Source organism: Falco cherrug, chromosome 3 (genome assembly GCF_023634085.1).
Source record: "Falco cherrug isolate bFalChe1 chromosome 3, bFalChe1.pri, whole genome shotgun sequence".
In the NCBI taxonomy this organism is placed as follows: Eukaryota; Metazoa; Chordata; class Aves; order Falconiformes; family Falconidae; genus Falco; species Falco cherrug.
Genome location: NC_073699.1, coordinates 93958817 through 93974919, shown reverse-complemented (window position 1 = coordinate 93974919; position 16103 = coordinate 93958817). Strand labels below are relative to the sequence as shown.

Below are 16103 nucleotides of genomic sequence, written 5' to 3'. Positions count from 1 at the left end.
AGAATTTGCCCTGTAATGTTACTGCTGTTGCTGAGATTCAAGATTTATAGAAGCCACTCTGAAATTAGGAGAATACTTAGTGTTTTGAAGTATTCGCTAGTTTTCTTTGTGTCATGCTGTCTCTCAAGTATTGAACTGAAAATATAAAAGTGAAATTCAAAAGCTATATTAAGACCTGTGTGCTCTACTGAAATCCATGTTTTAATTTATAGGACATCTCATTCTTATGTATTCCTCCACAGTACTTTCTGCTCAGCTTTAGATTGTGGCTGGAAACTACCAGTCATCTTTTTGTCGCACTAAGGATTACTTTGGGTTTACTGGCAGCTCTGAAGGCTTTGTTATCAGTAGTAATTTGACATCACACAACTACAGTATGCTTCGGTAAAACAGTTTTGATATTTTGCAGCCTTTATTTGTCCCTTTAAATAATCCAAACTGATGAGAATCATGGTTTCCAGAAACTTTTAGCAATGAGACAAAAGATGCACCATGTGTGCTGTGTGTGGATCTGCTTCCTTTACAGCTGGATAGTCATCAGCATTTTCTCAGGGAAGAGATGAACTTTTCTTTTTCATTGGAGTTTGAGTTATTCTTCCTCAGTCTCCATATATCTTACTGCTCCCTTCAGATAGAAGAATGAAGGAATGTGATTTTTGAAGTATGAAAACTCTATTAAAAAGGTTCCACTGATAATGATAAATACTATTTGCAGCAATTTTCATGTTTGCAGCATGTTGTAAGTACATTCTGATCCTTGCAATAATGATTGATTATAGTAATGTTAGTTCTGTTTCTTTTAATGAAATGCTTTGTGACCACGCCTTGATAAAAATCTGTATCATGCTTAATGTGAAATTTCAGTTTCATATTCTTGTGTTTCTCCGTATTTGCCATTTCTAGTAAAAATAATTAGTATGGTCTTGTTTTGAAATTTGTATAAAATAAGAACAGTTGAACAGCTCTGAATTTTTTTGGTTTTTAGCAAGCCCAGTTGTCAGGGCAGCTGTGTGTATCCAAGTACTGTGCCTTCTTGAGGGTTCATTAACAGTATCTCCTCTTAGCAATATCAGATTCAGGTAACAGTTGAATAGACGTGGAGATTATACTGAATGAATGTACTAATACAGCACTCATCATAATATGAATTGGTAATAATATAGCCACAGCATAAAGAAGCATATTTCTGTTAATCAAAATAGTATAAACATTAAAAGACATTTAATAAATATTAGCAAGACAAGCAATTTCAATTATAGTTGCTCTAAAAACTGACAGAAGTACCTTAGGTTACTGCGCCTGCTCTGGATTTTATTGGTCATTGTTTGTGGCTTTAACAGCAAATACTCCCATTGTTTTTCATAGTTCACTTCTGTAATCTAGTACTAGTAAAAGTAAGATTGATTTGCAGCAAGAGCAGGTAACTTAGTAAATGCCAAAGTGTATGTATTTCTGGACTGAAAGCATATTGTTGAGCATTCAGGGGACTTGTACCAGTTTACACAGTTGTGAATGACATTGGAATTGACTGTCTCAAGGAACTTGTCAACCTTCAGGAAACGTTCTGTGTGTCTGAAGTTCCCTGTGTTTATGCTGCAAAGCACTGGGGGGCTGGATGCCCTTAGCAGGAGAAGGTTCGTTATGAAAATTCTTACTAGTAGTTTTAGTCTTGGGTTACAGGTCATATTCTGTCTTAATTTTTATGAATACATAAGAAAGTTGCAAAATACTGTGTAATGTATTTGATTATGTTAGCAACACTTTTGAAGCCAAGAGGAAAGAATAGCTGGAAAAGCTCTTCAAGCACTCGGTACAGTGTGCAGCACGCACACTGCTGTTCAGGAACGTATATGATATTGGCAAGTCACATTGTCCTGCTGGCAGCCAGTTATGCTGGAGCTCTAATATGGTTTCCTCTTACCAAGTTTGTCACTGCAAGGAAATTTTAAAATCACAGATTAATTTACTGCTTCTCTTGAAAAGCTTCTTGAATTATATTTAATTTTTTTTTCCAGCTTCACAATGGCATTTTTCTACAAAAATGTATTTTTTCTGCAAAAGTTTATAGACTTACAGCTCTTACGTAACAGGATTGTCCTTGCAGGTTTGCTGCTTTTTCACTAGTGTCATATATTTCTGTTTATTACAGCTGCACCTACTGTTCCTACCGGATTAAAACAATGTTATACTCGGAGAGAACTACTCTTACCACTAGAGCTATTTAGTTTGTTAAAGCAAGTAAAGGCACAGGAAAGAGTTTTCAGATGCCTCGTTCACAGAAAGAGCAGGAAGTATATGGCATAATCAAGCAATGGGCAAATATCCTATTAAAACAGTTTTAAAAAGTCACTGCATCATATCAATTTCTCAAGGCAATCAAGCATCTATATGCTTCTAAATAGCTGCAATGGTATCTGGGATTTAGCAAATGGTTGGCATGAGCCTCTTGCATTTCTCTTATTGCTAGCCTGTTCCAATACTGGTAGTCAGAAAAAAGAAAAAAAAATGTAATAGGAGTGACTTTGAAAAAGGTTTGGTAAATTTGAACAGATACCAGGTGAATTGGAACTTGTCCCGTTGCAGGGCATGTTAGCAGTGAGGTCCACTTCGGCCAGCCTTTTCAAGTAGGTTTTTCATCTTGGCATGTATTGTAACAGATGCCAAAAGCCCAGAGCTGTCATGTCAGCTTCATTTCTAGCATCTGAGTCCACAGTAAGTATAATGGACATTTTACCTGTCTTCAGCTGGCACGTCTCTCCAGGTTACCCCTGTGTGAGTCTCCAGAGCGGTGTTACTCCTTAGGCTTTCATTTAACTCTCCTGATGGAGAGCAAGATTGTATTTTCAGACGGGATTTGCTGCTGTTTGCCCTGCTGATTAAATTACAAGTGGCAGGTTTTGCCTGCAGTATTAAATACCAAAGTAGACCCTGCATTGAAAGTAACCTTTAGGCTACAAGCAAAGGCAATTCAGATGTGGAATGAGGCTTTGTCTCTCTGATCTAAGAGCCTTAGTGTAAAACATTTGATGTATGCAGTAACCTTTCCTAAAAAAAAAAAAAAAAAAAATGCTGATGAGTGTTGGCAGCTGCTTTTAAAATACTTTAATTATCTGTCATAAAGAGGTGTCATTATTTTTGTTACATGTATTTAGTGGCTAATCTGGTGAGGTTGGGGCCTTATCATAAGTAGTAAGTAGTTATATAACGCATCCAGAGCTCTGAGCATCTGATGCTGTGCACAGAGTAGGGCTGTCTGAAGGACAGGGAAAGGACTTACGCTATACTGAGCAATTTGGCATGGCAGGATGCTGTATCTCATGAAGTAAATGCTGGGTGTAAACTTCCACATGGAAAAGAGTAAGTTTCGTCAGCCTGGCTGCTCAGTAACTTCTTAAAACAGTTAGCAGCACTGACTGAACTGGTCTGTGCTGAAGAAAGCTCCAGAAACAAGGGAAGCTCACGTTTTCAGGGAGATGTGTTCATCTGCACCCCCCTCTTCATGCTTTCTCCTTTCCTGTGTTTGGTGTCTCAAGGGCCACTTGCCCAGTGTGGTGATGGATGTGTGAATGAATATGGTTCTTAAGGGTGGCTGTTGCAACAAAACTTCAAAGGGATCCTCTTCCAGCTGAGCTGCGTAACAGCAAGTGTGTGTGTGTCCTAGTATAAATATAAAATGTTGCCAAGAGAGGGAAGGTACAAATAAGTGCTGGTACTTTTGATCATGGCTTAAAGGACTTCTGCCATGTTTCTAATCTCACTGTGTTGAGTTGATGCCTGATCTGGTTTGTACAGGTTCCAGTTGAGGGAGGGTTTGAAGACTGAGTTTCTAACCATTAAAGTATATTAACCTTTGAGCAACTTTGTCTTTCTTGCTGTGTGATGTCTGCTGCAGAGCAGAACATTTGTAGAGGATCTTTTTTTTTATGCAATAGGAAAAAGAGAAGTATGGCAGTTTTGTGTGTTATTTATGAAATATATAACCTTATAAAGGCTTGCATATATATTGTGACTTATGTTCACATCAGAACATAGATCTCTCCTGAGCATCCCTTTTCAGTGGTGGTATCATGGAGTAAACCAGTTTTAAGTACAGCTAGACCTTGAAGAAATGAAAGGGATTGCTGTTTTGAGGACTTTTGAAAAAAGTAAGAGAGACAAATTACAACAGTGACTTCTGTTTTGATCTCCTGCAGTTTGATGGTGTTTTTTTAATCTGGTTTTGTTTTATTTTGCCTTCATTTGCTTCGTTGGTTTTGTACTGCTTTTTGAAAGGACACAGTGTCAGGTTCCATGGCACTGCAGCTGAGCAGGCACACTTCCCTCCAGGAGGAGCTTTGGCGCGTTGTCTGGTGCCTCAGATTCCCAGGACTGTGTTCTGCTGCCCTTGAACTGCAGTCTGTAATTCAGGATGACAGTGTTGGTGTTGATGCCCTCACTAAGTCACCTAGTCTTGTAGCTGTGGCACAGTGTTGGGTTTTTTAATGACATTTTCTTCCCCCATGCTCAGTCATCAGTCTCTCTGCGTATTAGTGAGTTTTCTCCTTTACAGCTAAGGAAGGGAAGACGGAGCGTTTTAGCTCCTCTTCAAGCTACTTGCATTCTTTTCTGTCCTTTCAGGTGGCCATGCTTCTCCTCTCAGCACAGTGAAAACACAGTATGTAAAATCTTCCCCTGCTACTCTAAATTAGATTCCTTTTTTTGTTTCTGCCACAGATAGTTTGTCAAGTCTAAAGAATTTATTCTCGTCTTCATTCTCAGCATAAGGCCAGCCTGCAAAGAGCTCTATTTGTCCTGTTTGCTCCAAGAATCTGGCTTCACGAGTGCTTTTTATTTCCCCGTCTTACTATCATCATTCTTCTTCTGTTGGTTCAGTCACTAAAACTTCCATTATTCTGGTTGCAGAGGTGCCAGTTGTTTTCTTATTTTAAAATCGCTTGTCAAAATTAAATGTTTATAAGCCCCACCAAATGTTAACTGTCATTTAATAAAAATCTGGGGAAAAAGTTACTGGGAAAAAAAAAAAAAAAAGAGAGAGAGAAAAAAAGAAGCCTTCTTCAAGGTTCTCTGTCTGGTGTGTCTGCATCTATTGTAGTCTTCTGGGGGTCCACTCTGCGGGTCCATTGAATACCCCTGCGGTTTAGCATAGCACCAGACATGTCACTGTCACTAATACTGTTTGACTGAATTTTCAGCCAAGTAAACTCACAGTGATCTAGTTTTACTTTGACAATAAACCTAAACATATATGGCCTTCACTTAAAGCTCTTTCTAACAAAGAAGCTTTTATCATCAACATGTTATGTTTCAATTATATCTTTTGCAGTAATTTTGATTCTCTCTAGTGTCTCTAGTAAGCTGCTTGTATTTGAGGGAAATGTTTGATCCATGAAGTTGTGATGAAAGGCCAGACTTTAGGAAAGAAAGTTGCTAGACTCCAATATCAGCATGTCTGATCCAGCCCTTGGAAGTTTAAGCAGGGAAAACTGGTTTCTAGACAAGAATGTAGTGAGAAGTTTAATTAGTGTTTACGCAGTCTCCTTGGTACTGGTGCATTGCTGCTGTCTTTAGCTCTGTGCTTTCTGAGGTGAGCCTGGTTTTTTTTGGCCATTAAAAGCTATAGCTGCAGTGCCCTTCATCTTGGTGACAGGCATTATGCCAGTACATTAATTCTGAAAGCAAGTAAAAAGAAGAAGGAAAAAAGGAGCCCAAACTCTTCCAGTCACATTTAAATCACAAATTGACCGATTCCTGTTGTTGTTCTCTCTGGGGTATGTCAGATGTATGCTTTCCCCCTTCGAGGTATAGGCTGCCTGAATGTCCTTCCTAGGCTGTGTGCTTTGTAGGAAGTGAACCATTACTAAGCAGAGTTTTGAGTTCACCTTTATAATTTGATCAACTGTAGAATGTACCTAAATACATACTTTGAAATAAAGATCGGCTGTTTATCCTGTAAACAAGGTCTTGTCCCTCGCCAGGGCAGTTCTGAATATTGCAGTGTAGTGGCTAAATAATATGTTCATAGTCTTTCTCCTGTGAGCATGGCTCACTTGCTGAGCAGTTGCTTTGGTAATTTTTACCCTGTTTTGATCTGAGTATATGGTTAATGAGAGTGTTATGTGACCTAATCACCTAGCCTTTCACATTAATACAGATATTGTTTGTAATTCTGTTGGTTTTGTTGTTGACTCAATGCTTTGGTTATGTGTTCAAGTGATCTTAATTTTTATTGAGAGTACTTTTTGTCTCACAGAAGTCTAATTTCTATGCACATTTGTCAGTAGTGAATACTTATGGGGGGTGATTACTTTCTTAACTGCTTGTGCCAGTATACCTCTGGGAGGTTAATCAATCTTGTGTTTTTTAATTGACATCAATAATGTGTTTACATTTATCAATATTTCTTAATTGTCAAGTTATAACAGTGGAACTTCAATAATAAATCATGCCAATGGTTAACTTCATACATTAGACTTTTAAGAGTCTCCTTAAGTAGTTTGACGGGTTGTAAATTGCTTTTAAATGATTTGTGCATATGCTCATGGAGGAAGAGGAGAAAAAATTGGTATGCAAAGTTGTGCTGTAGAATACTGAAGAACTAACCCATTGACAGTAAAATACCTTTACCATATGTATGGTATGGTTTATGGGTTAAAAAAGGACGTAAGTCTTTTCAAAGTGCTGGTTTTATCACTAATAATTTTGTGAGTATGACAGTATATGTACATTGGTTGTGCCATCCCAAGGGACTTGTCATGGCTGGGCCTCTTTCCCCTCAGCTTTACAAGCAAGGCAGAGGGCAGAGAGAATTACTAGTACCACTGCTCCTTCACAGAGGTAGTAGTGAGGTCTGGGAAATGAAGAAACCCTGATTTTAACTAGGCATTTCACAACATGCCCGTCCTTAAGATACAGAGATGGAAATGAAGGAGGCTACTTCTGTTTAAATTCAAGCATATATTTAAAGACTTTGGCACATAGGGAACTAAATTGTTTGCCCAGATCCCCAAAATATGCTTACAGCAGGAATTAAAGCATGATGTTCCAAGTCTTACAGCACTGGCTGTCTCTGTAGGTATCCCTTTATCATCTGCCTCACTCTCTGCTTTTCTCCCCTTTAGATCCAAGTAGCAGTAGACTGGAGAAGAATATCTGCTTAGAAGGCTGGCAGGATGCTGACCACATTGTTTGACAGTCTTACCATGTTTTATGGGCCACACTGAAGACAATATAAAAATTAAAACCCCTGCCTAATGAGCAGTGAAGAAAGACTTAATGCTGTTATTTTCCAGTTAAGTGAGAGCCAGTGTGAAAACCCGGATAGGAAAAGAAAGAAGTAGGGAAGCAGCGCTCTGTGGTTTTTGCAATTTTACTTGCCTTTTTGATTCAGATCCTAAAGGTGAACTGCGTTTTTTCAAGTAAACATACATATACGTACAAAAATTCAAAAAAAAGTCAGTAACGTTGTTAAATATGATATTAAATTAATTATTTTAATATCATACTGTGTAGGGCCTAATTTTACAATGCTACTTGCAGAAGGAACTGTTGACTAGTTACCTGAAATGTTGTAGAATTAAATACATTTTACATGGAGTTAGAGTTACACCATTCGCTTAATTTGAAAATGAGTTTAGAAAAACAAATGCTTATTTTAGGAAAGAATAACAAGTGAGGAGTTGGAAGAGCTGGAGAATAAATATGACTAACCTCTAATCAGTTGAAACAGTAGGAAAAGAATATTTGTATACCTCATGTTAACAAACCCCCTTTATCAAGAGGTGAGTAAAAAAGTCACCAGGATCTCAGTCCTAGGAAGCAAAAAGACTGATTTAAACTTCCAAATCTTGATGCAGGTAGCAAAGTTCCCTGTCATTTGAACTATTCAAGATTAGATGTGTCTGCATCCCATTACTCTTGCCTTTCTTCTTCTCCATCCTGGATCCATCCTCACATCGTACTCTGGCTTAGTACTCTAAAATACTGTATTTCTATGTATTTCAAGTACGATACTGTTAGTTGAAAACTATTGTTAATACATTGATAGTTTTTCCTTCACTTCTTTGATCTTGTATGAGAGGCAGCTGGCAAACAGGTGAGTTAAACAGTAATATGAAGCCTGACACTGTCCTACCCAGTGTCATGACTGAAATTTCTGTAATTCCTGTCCTCCTCTTACTAACTGAAGAAATCATGTGTTGCCCAGGTCCTAAAAATATATATATCAGGCCCAGAGATTTTGTTGTCAGTGTACAAATGTCTGTTCTCTAACATCAAGGCTAGTTTTATATGAAAAGACAAAGTATTAGATGTTTCCGTTTTAGTCTAGCAGCCATTTTGTTGACTTCTTGTAAATGTGAAAAGTAATAAATTAAGCCTCTCCCTTTCTTTGAATGAGAGAGGACTGATAAGACACAGCTATCTAACAAACAAAATTACAGTGGTTACCAAATCAAATTGCATTAAAGCAAGGATGTGTAATCAATCTCTTTGTGAAAGGTTCCGAAGCAATTCTGAAGAAAAAACCATCAACGCTTTATTTAGCATGGCAGATGAAGTACGTTCATGTTGCGTGTAGAGGGCTTTGCAGTAGGGTGCTTGTGTGAATAAGTTATATTCCGTTTCAAAAGCTGGCATCCCGGGGTGCTGCTGATACAGATTGTCAGCCCAGACACTGCTGCACAGGTTCTGAGTTACTGGTTGTCTGCATCCATGTCTAGGAGGCTGAGCTTGGGTCAGCATATGAATGTATGAGCACGAGTCTTTAAGAAGTGGTGACCTTTCAGTGGCATTCAAATTGTATTTGCCCTTTTGGTTTCAAACCTGCTAAGATACCTGAGGTACATGAAAATAAATTTAGTTTGGCTGTGTGGTGGGATGACACTGGCTGGATGCCAGGTGCCCACCGGAGCCGCTCTGTCACTGCCCTCCCCAGCTGCACGGGGGAGAGAAAATGTAACCAACGGCTCGTGGGTCGGGGTAAGGACAGGGAGATCCCTCTGCAGTTACTGTCACGGGCAGAACAGACTCGGCTCGGGGAAATTAGTTTAGTTTATTACCAATCACATCAGAGTAGAGTAGTGAGAAATAAAAATAAATACTTAAAAACACCTTCCCCCCACCCCTTGCTTCTTCCTGAACTTAACTTTATTCCCGATTTCTGACCCCCCTCCCCACCAGCAGCGCAGGGGACGGGGCATGGGGGCTGCGGTCAGTCCATCACAGCTGTCCCTGCTGCTCCTGCCCCTCGGGGGGCTCCTCACCCCCTGCCCCTGCCCCGGCGTGGGGTCCCCACGGGCTGCGGGGGGGGATCTGCTCCCCCGGGGGCTCCCCGGGCTGGGGGCACAGCCTGCCCGGCCGGGGGCTTCACCGCGGGCTGCCGGGGAACCTCTGCTCCAGCGCCTGGAGCCCCCCTGCCTCCTCCTGCCCTGGCCTGGGGGGCTGCAGGGCGGTCGCTCTCCCAGTCTCACTCCTCTGTCCGGCTGCAGTGGCAGTTTTCTTTCTCCCCTTCTTAAATATGTCACCCCAGAGCCGCTGCCACTGTCACTGATGGGCTCAGCCTTGGCCAGCAGCGGGTCCGTCTCGGAGCTGGCTGGCATGGGCTCTGTCAGGCATGGGGGAAGCTTCTGGCACCTTCTCACAGAACCCATCCCTGTAGCCCCCCTGCTACCAAAACCTTGCCATGCAAACCCAAACCCAATACAGGCTGTTAGCATGAAATGTGTAAAATCTTGTCTGAATCAAGTTCAGAAAAGGTTATTTTCATGCACTGTCCCCCAAAAAGATACTTTAATGCCACCATAGCTGGAACAGTAGGTTAAACTCGTTCAAGGTTTTCCAGTACTTTTGAGGAAGGCTGAAATTGCTGCTACCAGGTCATCAAGTAGGATATATTTTGAAACCTAAGTGAGCCTGGTTACAGGAAACTTTTTTAACCTTCTTAGCTCAGACAGCTTACATTGGGGGAATACTGAGGCTACTGAGAAAGTAAGGAGTGTAAAGAATATCCAGAATATATGTTCCTTTTAGGTTGAAAAGAGAGGATGGCTGTTTCCTTCAGAGTATACCTTCGCAGATTGATAGCAGGGATCTGGACTTGTGCTCACACATTTCTGCTGACTAATACGAGTGTTTAAGAGCTCAAGGTACTCTGGAAGTCACTAGAATGTAAGCTGCAATATTACATAAGCACTCAGTAACATGAGCTTTTTCCCTCTAATACAGTTTCATATTTGAAAAAAATCAGTACAGTGTTAAAGTAGAGCTTGTGGTCTTTTGGTAAAGCTCAGGCCATATGTGTTTCTCTTTCCTAAATCTTCAGCTAAAAGAAGAGTAACTTTATGCAACTATCCTGCCAGTCTGTGGGCCACACTTCCTTCGGGGAGTTATTCTTGAGCTACACAGTGCGCTTTATATTTTTCACAGGTGCTTGGTATATGCATCTTATGTTGTAAAGCTGAAAGTTCTGGGTAGGGGAATGATGGGTTTTGAAGAATTGCCCAGTAATCGCTGCACTGTTGTGCTTGCTAGCATACAAACCAGGAGCCATTGAAGCTCAGCTGATCGGACTTCAGTGATGGTACTTACACTTTCAAAGCTTAGTGTTCGAGGGTTAAGAATTTGTTTTTTAAAAAACGCCACACAGCTTTTACCATTCTGTGCAAGTCAGTAGTAAGTTCATACCTAACTCCTCTGTCATGATGACATTTGCTCTGGAAGTAGTGGCAGGTAATTCAGTGAAGATCAGGTTATGTGTTTTGTATATCCATGTAAGGTGGTAAAATCTGGCTGTATAACACACTGGTTTCATCAGTGCTGCTTGACTTTCGTTTTCATTTTCAACTTTTCATTTAGAGTGAAGTTCTTTATTTGACTTGCTGGCTAAGGCTTTTTAAAATATAAATAGCAGTCTTGTACCTGTAATACAGAGTGCTGCAAAGCTGAGAGAAGGAGAGTCTGACCTACTCTTACAAAAGAAAACAAAACTGAGAAAGGGTGGAACGTAAGAACAGAGAGATCCAGGGTTTCTCACCATATAGTAATGGATATGACCTTTAATACTGAGGCCTTTGGATCAAATTTAAGTTGGCATTAAAATTTTCTAATAAATTCCCTGCTGAATCTCAGAGGTTTTTTCCTCAGATTTAATTCAATAAGGTCACAATAAAGCAAGTGCTGTCTGTGCTATTGTAATTGCTCTCAGCAGGCTGATAATATTATTGCAGAGAAGTGCCAGCTACTGTGCTTTTATTTCTTTCTTCAAGCACTCTGCTTCCTACACATTTGCTCCCCTTGCTCTCAGGTCTACCCCAAGTAGGAAGTGAAGCTGTTTTAAATGCCATTTGCTTCTCATTTTAACATGTTTTTACAGTAATGCTTTCCTGAGTCTCTTCAACAAAAGGAATAAAAGCATAGCCTGTCTTAATTGCAGAATTACTGGGGGCTTTATTTCCCTTCCTTAATTCTCATCCAATGTTTATGCATTAGATTCAGCCTCTAAACAAGCAATGGTTAGTTCATTTTGGATTAGTGCTTTTAGGGTTATAGAATAGATGCACAGCTAAAGGGTTTTCTTGGGCACATGGGGAGAGATGCTAAATACCCACTGTCCTATGTTTCACGAAAAAATGACAAATTGCAGCTCATCACAGTGAGGTGTATGTACGAAGTCCTGTACTTTTAGGTTGATACCACATCTTTTTTTTGTAGCATGACTTTCAGAACAGCATTGTTACTGTGATGTTTCTTGTATGAATGCGAATTTATGCTTAGTGTGCTACTGGTAGATCTGTTACTACTGTACTGGAAGTAGTTCAGTACAGTAAATAAATGCAAATGCAGAGTGCTGTGATCGTGGTTGTCCGTATAATTCTATGTGACTATGAGAGACCCAGTGCAGCTTCACCATCAACTCTGTGAGAGTTGCACTAGCTGTACACTAAATTTCTAGATGCAGTTTCCTCCTTTTTCCAATGGGACCTGCTGTCTAAAATACCAAGTTTCTGTTTGTAGTGGTGGCATGTCAGGAGCTGTGTACATCATGGCTGGTCCTTCTTAACAAATGAAGAGGTAGTTTAAAACATTGTAACTGGATCACATGATCGGTATTTTGGGGTGACTATGGACCAGTCTTTTAGGTGTGGTGCTAGACAGGATTTTTTGGTTGTGTACACAAAGTATTAATTCATGTTCCCCTACCTCAGCACAATTGGTAGCTCATGCCTTTGCAGTTTCAAAGGACCAACCTGTCTATAGCTGAGTGCTTCTGCTTGGTATTCCCATCTGGCTTCCCGCACCCTGACTGACTTCACATTTACCCATCTTCTTCACCCTCCTGGTCCATTATCTTCCCCTTGACGCTTCTCTGTCTTTCTCTGGGGCCCTGTATTTCTGAAGTGTCATGCATGGGGTATTTTTTGTCTGTCTCCAGCCACATGCAGACATTGACAATTTTCCATGGCATTCATTGCGGACAAAGAACCCAGTCTCTGTACAGAAGAAAATTACTGGCATGGATATTCAGCTGCTTATTTGCATACTCAGTTAACATATGTACAGTGGAATATGTCCTCTCGCCCACCTGCAATTGACTGGAAAGGAGGAGCAGCAAAAGATGTTTTACAAAGGCAATGCCAGTTCTGAAATGCATGCAGCTGTATTCTGCCCACCTTCAACCTCCATGGCAAGCAGAATTCCATCAGGGCTACCCTACAGCACGCAGGCAGTTTTGACATTGCATGGGATTGCTTGCATACCTGTGCTAATTCTGCTTCAGTAATTAAAAACAACAGATGATGATCTTCAGTCATAACATTTCACCCACTTTAATATTTCTCATAATTTCTTTTTTTCTTTTTAATTACTCTCGATATGTCTACTCTGAGCCATGCATCATATGGTGCTGGTGGGATGTATACAGCGATGCCAGCACACCTAATGAACTTCAGTGATAAAAACCATGACTTCTGCACTGTGTGGAGTTTCTCCCATCCAACATGCAAGCATGTGGAAGGAGGTCACTCCTGATCAATAACTGCTCATTGCTTTTTACTTATGACATACGGATTTTAATTTATATTTCCTGCTGCTGCCAGAGGGAACTAATTTCTGATATCAGAGATGCAATGCAGCTGCTTTGAAGCAGAATGGTCCTGAGATAAAATGATGTTACTGACCTGAAACACTTCAAAAAGCTTGATTCCGAAGCCTGCTGTGGTTTGAGCTTGCAGTTTCTGACATAGGTTAATGTTGCTCTGAGTCATTGTGAGACATGATCAGATTGCTTTGTAAATTAAATAATGAAACATTTGTGTGTGAGAGTTCCTACTATAATTAATAGTTAGGCTGTGCTTTGAAAAGATCAGAATGTACATCACACGATGGTAGGATCTGGAATTTGCTTTCCAAACTTGACTTTCAGTTGTAGAGATGTGAAGTTTTCCAAAATCCAGGTTTGATTTATAATGCTTTGCTTGTGCATTAACCGTAGAACATGGGATAAATAATCAGATAGCCCTTTGGTTATTGTGACTTTTTTTCAACTAAACTAATAATCTGACATGAGTTATTTAGAGAAAAGTTCTGGTGTTTGAGATGACTTTTCCCTTAGTTCTCCTGTAGATCTCAGCTTTGAAGTAGTGATAAGTTTCTTTCAAGGGTTTTGGTAAAACAGCAAAAGTAAAACCTAGCATTCTTGCCAATTCTTGGAAGTTTTTGTGTATGAATTGCTAGTAGCCTGAAGCTTCTGAAGTGCTGTATGAATTGTAATAGTACATGTGAATCAGTCTGTTTTCAGATCCGTCAAATGGTATTTAACACTTACTAGCCTAGATACAACATTTTGAAACCCTGCCACTCTTGCAAAAATGTTCAATTCCACATAACAATTCTACCCTAGCTATTACAACCACATGTCAAACTACACAACGTGGGATATGAGATAGCCCAATGGAGGATATGGATGCAATAGTTAGGCAAACTCACTGAAGTTAACATCTGGGCTTTTTGGAATATGGAGACAGAAATTTAGCATTAAGTTTTTTAATTTCTAGGCAGACTGTCCCTCACTGTGGTAAATAATAGAAAGTTTCATCTCTTTTTCCTTGCACAGAAAGTAAGAGTTGAGTAGATTTGAATATGGGATTAAAAAGACTTGGTGTTTCAACCTGATATTTTAACCTGTGGTATTGTTAAACTTACTTGTAAATGTTTTGCTTGACACTACTCTCTGTGTTGTTAAGAATGTTAAGAATGGTGTTGAACAGCTGCTTTTGTAGTAAAAAAACATCAAATATTTGCCAATCCCATCTAAAATTTTTGGAAGAACTGAGAGCTTGATCTCCTGATCTGACAGAAAGAAGCTTTCAGTGCCATTTCTTCAGAGTAATAATGGGGGCATTTCAGATTTCTATCTGTTTTCTTTTGGTAGTATTAGATAACCAGGCAGTTGGTAGAAGTCACATTGAGGGGGACAATGTAAATTCTATGTTATCAAGAGCCATTTAAGCAGTATCTGTTCTGGAAATAGTCCTATATTGAAAGAATCAATTGCAGATATTTCTGATTTGGAAATGCTAGGCTTTTGGCCAGATAAGGGATGAATGTCAAGTCCTGCATCATATCTTCCACTGGACTTTTTTACCTTTGGTTTCATGGCGTGATTGTTAATCCCAGGATCAATCGGAAGGTAAAAAGCAAACAAAGCTGTAAACATTTCACATGTTTTTTGCGCGCTGGATGCTGATTGTGAAGACTGCACAAAGAGGTTTTACCTCCACTGGAGCTGCTCTTGCAATTCTGCTCATATCTTAAATGGCTTTGGGTAGTCTGTTCTTATTTAGGTACTGTGCTGTACTGTCCTTTCTTTTGGGTGTTCCATGTATGTGCTTATCCACCTCCAAATTATTTTAAACCTTAATCTTAAACCTTATTATCCTTCAATCCAAGTTTTAAAAGAGAAGAAAATAAAAAGTAGAAGAGCAGCTTGTGGTCAAAAGAAGGTTTATGTAAGAGGCAGGGCTGAAATTCCTGAAATATGAAGCCATATCTGCCCAAAACTTTTCCTTTGAAATATTGAAACCCATGTGTAAGGACCATGCCTCTATAACACAACTATAGATTAGTTACAGGTGTTTCTGCAGTAACCTATACTAAATGGTAGCCGTCAGAGAGAGGATGCATGGAGAGCAATGTCATAGATAAAAAACAAATGTGAAACACATGATACTGGGAAGAAGGTCTCTCCTGAGATGAAAGAAAACATTTAAGTGATATTAATAAAACTTTGCAAGAGTAAAATAATGTAATGCTTTTGCCCTATAGCTGAGTGGAAAAGTGGTGTGTGTGTATGCATGTTTGGGTTTTGATATCTAAGAAACTTGCAAAGGCTTTGAGATAATCCAGTGTTTAGTTTCAAGGAACAGAAGTTTAGAAAAATCACCTTTTAATTCTGTGTCTGCCACAAACTTCAGCAGTGTAGAACATCATTTATCCTTTTTGTCTTTACCTGTTGTTTTGGATTCTACCTTTTTAAAACAGGTAATTCTTCAGTTGCATATATGCGATGAAGATGGTTTAAGGGTCGCTTAGTATGAAGATACTTTTTGGTGTTGAGTGCTGTAAGTACATTTTTCTTCTAGGAAATGTCTTTTACCTTTTCAGCTTTGCTTTAGAGCACTTAAATAGTTTGGATTTAAAGTTCATAAATTTAGGGCCCTTGAGAACAAAGAGTTTGGTTTACTTCCTGTGTAATCTGTGAACAAACTCATGTTTACTTTGTCCTTCCTCAGTTTTGAGTTCTGCTTCCTTTAAGTTTCTGGGGATGGAAACCCTAATAAGCAATAGACACCTAACAAATAATTCTAAAGCTTGTGAGCATTGCTAATGAATTCCCTGATTATTGCTGAAAAGCACCAAATGTGGAAAGATTTTGGCCAGACATTACAGAGACACAGTAAGAGTTTTCTGTTTGTGTAATACTGTGTAATATTGTATTCTTAGTTCTGTTGGGAATTTGTGTAGAATTGAATATGAACCTAAATTTCAGCCTTTGTTATTTCATTGGCACATAGTCTTTGTAAAACTTGACTTCATGCAAATGTCGAGAA

At 39.5% G+C, this 16103-nt stretch overlaps 1 protein-coding gene across 6 annotated transcripts in view; it reads left to right on the top strand.

Annotated features, from left to right (window-relative positions):
- The window catches only part of LYRM4 (LYR motif containing 4), a 91826-nt gene that overhangs the window by 27997 nt on the left and 47726 nt on the right, over positions 1–16103 (top strand). For 2 of the 6 annotated variants that reach the window (XR_008731564.1, XM_055706128.1), the window contains exon 4: positions 15535–15614. The exons of the other annotated variants lie outside the window; for them this stretch is intronic. Coding sequence is in view for 1 of the 2 variants with exons in the window: in XM_055706128.1 (XP_055562103.1) it covers positions 15535–15585 (51 nt within the window). In the remaining variant the exon portion in view is untranslated. The remainder of the gene's footprint in view (positions 1–15534; positions 15615–16103) is intronic. 6 annotated transcript variants of the gene reach the window in all.